This window comes from Gloeophyllum trabeum, assembly GCF_000344685.1.
Source record: "Gloeophyllum trabeum ATCC 11539 unplaced genomic scaffold GLOTRscaffold_00003, whole genome shotgun sequence".
NCBI classification, from domain to species: domain Eukaryota; kingdom Fungi; phylum Basidiomycota; class Agaricomycetes; order Gloeophyllales; family Gloeophyllaceae; genus Gloeophyllum; species Gloeophyllum trabeum.
The window spans coordinates 339,869-344,551 of record NW_006920412.1 but is presented as its reverse complement, the minus strand read 5'-3'; the positions used below and the strand labels follow the sequence as shown (position 1 = coordinate 344,551).

Below are 4,683 nucleotides of genomic sequence, written 5' to 3'. Positions count from 1 at the left end.
TAGGAAGTAAGGAGTGCAAGTTGCAGAACAACTGCAGAATGCAGAGGTATTCGTTATGGACCCGGTCAGGTTACAAGCGATGAAAACGATCTAAAACTACGCTCAGGGATAACACTCAGCACCTCTCTGAAATTGGAGCTTGAGCTGCAGCCTCCATGGCGCTGTATTGGCAGCCTGTACGTCAGCGCCTGGTTACAAAACCACTGGACCATCGACCCAGCTCGGACTCATGATATCGTGGGTCTCGGGCAGACTTTTGGGCCAGGGCGCCTCGCCTGGAAGGGGTGGCAGAGAGACGGTGAATACGATGGTGCCAGTGTGTCCCGCATGTGAGCGCGGCGATGGTAAGACCACAACTGCCTTCAAGCCTGCGCAACAGCTTGTCATGGAGCGGGCAAGCACTCAGTGGTGCGGGATATTACACAACAATGTGCCTAGTCCAGGTCCGCAAGCAGGTACCAGCGCGGCACCCGAGCCTTGCCTTCCCACGCTGGTATCATACAAGAAACGCTTCAGGTGCAAGACCAAGATAGGAGGAAGTGAGTCGATAAGGACTTGCTGGCTTGCTTCGATCGTGACTCCCGGGCGGTTGGGAGCAGTCATTTGCACCTGCTCAGGATGAGAAATGTAACTCAGAGCGTCCTTGATAGTATGGATATTCTCTCGCTGGAGGCCAAATATTTCAGTATATGCGTCGGCAAATGGAAGAAGGCCAGTACACACCTGAATGTCGAGTCGTATTGATCGCCAGTCTTCGACGATGACTGAATCGCGCTGTTGGGGCGCCCTAAGAGTCGACCTAAACTTCCCGCCGAAGATTCTCGTGATTGGCGATTCAGTTGTCCTGATCTACTCGAACCCAGTCAGCGATATGCGTAACTCGAAAACCACAGCCATAAACATACTGTACGTGTGACAACCGTCCTGTTCCTCTTCCCGACCTCCATCCAGCCCTCATCCTTCTGCGACGGCTCCTCCTCCAGGCGCTCTTCCACCTGCTGCTTCTGCGCCGCCTTCGTCGACGCCGGGCTGAGCTGCGCCTGCAGCGAGAGCAGCTCCTCCTCGAGCGTGTCGAGGTAGAACCCGAAGAACTCCTCCGCGTCCTCCTGGTGCCCGCCGCGCATGTTCTCGAACCGCTTCTTCTCCTTCATCGCGTCGTAAACGTATCCGGGCACGAACCAGTCCGTCGCGTCGCCCTCTCCGTCCTCCTCCTTCTCCTTCCCTTTACCCGCGCTCTCGTCCACGAGGAACTCCCTCAGGAACCGGATCGTCGCGTCCACGAGCGGCGTGCCCGCGTCGGCGCTCTCCGCCGGCGGTACACTCCCGTTCAGCGCGGGCAGCGGCGCCGGCAGCGGGAGGTACTTTCCCAGCTCGGTGAACAGCCGGTGGAACGGCGGGCAGTACACGAGCACCTGCAGCACCGCATTCGCGAAGCACATGTTGCCCTGGTTCACCAGCCCGCGCGGGCGGATCCTCATCGGCCCCCCGTTCGCGCTGTTTCCGGGCCCCGACGACAGCAGGCTGAGCAGCTCGGCCTTGTGCGGGATCGCGACGCCCGGGATGCCGCTGCCGCTCGTGCTGCCCCCCGACGGAGAGGACAGCGACGAGGCGGGGATGGAGATGCCGACGACGGAGGACCGCGGGAGCTTCGAGGACGACGCGGCGCCTTCGGGGCGGAGCAGCGATGCCCACGATTTCGGCGCGGCTTTCGCCTGCGGGGCCGGCGCGGGTGTGGAGGACGCAGACGCGGACGTCGCCGCCTCCGTCCTGTCTTCAGCCTTGGGCGAGGGAGTCGGCGCACGTGCGGCAGCGGAGATGGACGTCGTCGTGGAGAACGGGGAGCCGGGAGCGGTCGACGTCGCCGGCGTCGTCTCGGTCGCGGTGGCCGTCGCGGCGGACGAGGGGACGTCGGGTGGCGTCGACAATCGCTCGGCCTTGTCAGGCAGCTCGACGTCGGCTGCAGGAGCAGACGATTTGCTCTCTTCGGCCTCGGTGGTAGCTTCGGGCTCCTCGGGCGCAGGCAAAGCGACCTTCTCTGCCACGGGTGAGGGAGGCGGGGTCCGCTCGTCCAGCGCGCTCTCGACGACGTCGGGCGGCGGACGGGAGCGAGAAGCAAATATGATACCAGGCGCATGAGACGGATTCTTCGGCCGCCGTGACCACACCGCCCAGCCTCCCGTAGTCGGCTTGGGCTTAGGCGATGACGTAGAGGGCAAAGACCCTCGCGCACATTCAGGAGAAATAGGAGAAGGAATGAATGATGTCTGTTTGGGAGACTTGTGCTCCGGCTGAGGGGCTGCAGCGGGCTCTTGCTCTGGTTCTGACTCTAGAGAAGTCGGCGCGGGAGCTGTCTCCACGATTTCCTGGGGCTGCTCGTGTACAAAGGTGTGCTCCGCTTCAGGAGGAGCAGCCTGTACTTCCCTGGGACGAGGAGAAGCTTGCGGGGCCGGCGATTGCGGCGCTCTCTGGGGCTGGTACGTATGGTTCATCGACATCGGTGGGGGCATCATGAGCTGCTTGGGCAGGGGAGACAGGGGGGAGGACACTTCAGCCGACCACGCCGGCGAAAACGCTGCTGAAACAGAGGGCGACGCGCCAGGCTGGATGGGCACGGGGGGGTACGGGGCGGGCGGGGAGAACGGGACCTGGTATTTCGAGTGCGGGTGGTGCGGCTGCGCGTAGTTCTCCTGCGGCGGGATGGGCGCGTGCATGTAGGGATTCGCGTGCTGCTGAGGGTTGTGGTGGTGTACGGGCGGCTGGAAGGTCTGGTACGTCGGCGCGCCGCCGCCGCGTGACGGGTGGTAGCCGCCTCTGCCGCGGTGTGCGTTCGGTGGTGCGTGGTGCATCGCTCCTGGCGCGTGCATGGGCGATTGCGGATACGGCGAGTAGGGGTATGGGGCGGCGTTATGTGGAGGCGCGTGCGCGCCGTATACGTATGGTGGCGGGATGGGATGCTGCATTGCGTGGAAGTACGAGGGCCCCGGCTGGGAGTACGGTGGTTGAGGCGTCGCCATTTCTGGTGAGGGGCATATAGGATTTGTCAAGTGACCTGCGTCGGCGCGTTAGCGGCTGCAGGGACGACGCACGGCAGGAGCATACGCGTACCTTTATGTAACGAATCCTCCCCAAGACTTTATGTTCTTTTGCGTATCGCAGAAATTCGGCCTGCGGCTTCGGTCAAAGAATCGCCTGGTCGCAAGCTTTTCCGAGTATACCTAGTCCAAGCAAGAGGTTATGATCCACCTTGATATACCGAGCGTAGGGGCTGTCTGAAACGAGCTGAGTAAGCCCCGTTCGCGCCATTGGCCGCTTTACAACGAACCTTTTCAGCAGGGAAACCAGAGTGCGATAAGCGTGAGCTAGCCGGGCAACGAGTACACAACTCGTACGGAAAGCTTTTGGGAGGAACGCAGGGAGGCAGAGGGCAGGCGATCAAAGTGCTGGACACTGACAGGCGAAGTCGAAGCCGAGCGAACGTCAAGCCACGTTCTGCGACAAACAACGCATAATAATTGTAATCCGTTTGTGGCAAATGTAGACCTCAATGTAAGTATATAGGAAGTAAGGAGTGCAAGTTGCAGAACAACTGCAGAATGCAGAGGTATTCGTTATGGACCCGGTCAGGTTACAAGCGATGAAAACGATCTAAAACTACGCTCAGGGATAACACTCAGCACCTCTCTGAAATTGGAGCTTGAGCTGCAGCCTCCATGGCGCTGTATTGGCAGCCTGTACGTCAGCGCCTGGTTACAAAACCACTGGACCATCGACCCAGCTCGGACTCATGATATCGTGGGTCTCGGGCAGACTTTTGGGCCAGGGCGCCTCGCCTGGAAGGGGTGGCAGAGAGACGGTGAATACGATGGTGCCAGTGTGTCCCGCATGTGAGCGCGGCGATGGTAAGACCACAACTGCCTTCAAGCCTGCGCAACAGCTTGTCATGGAGCGGGCAAGCACTCAGTGGTGCGGGATATTACACAACAATGTGCCTAGTCCAGGTCCGCAAGCAGGTACCAGCGCGGCACCCGAGCCTTGCCTTTGAGCTGCAGCTCGTCCGCGATCTCCTCCACCAGTTCTACGCTCGGAGGCCCACGCTCGCTGCGGCGAAAAGACCGAAGGTCGACCAGCGCGACGCAAAACTCCATCGAGGCGCGCGTGCGGTCTTCGAAGACGAGCGCGGGGGAATGTATGAAGCGGGCAGGCATGGGGTGTTTTCTCGCGAGATCCTGGACAACCCAGCGGTGTATGGTGTGGTAGTCCGAGGCTTTGTGTTCTGAATCCTCCACGGATTCACCGCGCTTCTCGCATGCGCGCACAGCTACTTCATCTGTTAACAGAAAACCCAGAACCCACTCGGAGGACCATGGACGCTTCAGCCGCCAGGCGGGCAAAGGAGAGGGCTTAGGTCCATCGGGGTTGGGCTCAGAGGGGACATGACAAGTGACAGTGACATAGTGTCACTACCAGGACCTTGTAATCTCGTGTGGTCATGTTTGCCAATGCCCCGCCCAACCAACTGCCACAATACAGCGTCTTTGTACATAAGTGAGACATGAATACATCGCCTTGCCTCCTCGCCGATACTCACCGCCGAAGCGTAGCGAGGCAAGTCGTTTGCAGGTAACTTACAGTGCCTTGCATAAGAAACTGAACATCGCATTTCCGCGCGCGTTGTTTGTCCGC

General features: G+C 60.3%; 2 protein-coding genes across 2 annotated transcripts in view; both read right to left on the bottom strand.

Moving 5' to 3' along the window:
- Positions 1-3,447, bottom strand: part of GLOTRDRAFT_109905 (cysteine proteinase) — a 5,504-nt gene extending 2,057 nt beyond the window's left edge. Inside the window, exons 1-5 of the mRNA XM_007864974.1 lie at positions 3,323-3,447; positions 3,106-3,269; positions 906-3,049; positions 724-849; positions 485-666 (exon numbers count right to left, since the gene is read on the bottom strand). Of these exons, the coding sequence (XP_007863165.1) occupies positions 485-666; positions 724-849; positions 906-3,014 (2,417 nt within the window). The 5' untranslated portion in view covers positions 3,015-3,049; positions 3,106-3,269; positions 3,323-3,447. The remainder of the gene's footprint in view (positions 1-484; positions 667-723; positions 850-905; positions 3,050-3,105; positions 3,270-3,322) is intronic.
- Positions 3,448-3,989: 542 nt separating this feature from the next.
- On the bottom strand, positions 3,990-4,491 carry GLOTRDRAFT_91417 (uncharacterized protein; the record flags this gene model as incomplete). The annotated part of the gene is made up of 2 exons (XM_007864973.1): positions 3,990-4,421; positions 4,465-4,491. 2 exons carry the CDS (start codon positions 4,489-4,491, stop codon positions 3,990-3,992), a joined length of 459 nt encoding a protein of 152 aa, XP_007863164.1.
- Between the last annotated feature and the right edge of the window lie 192 nt (positions 4,492-4,683).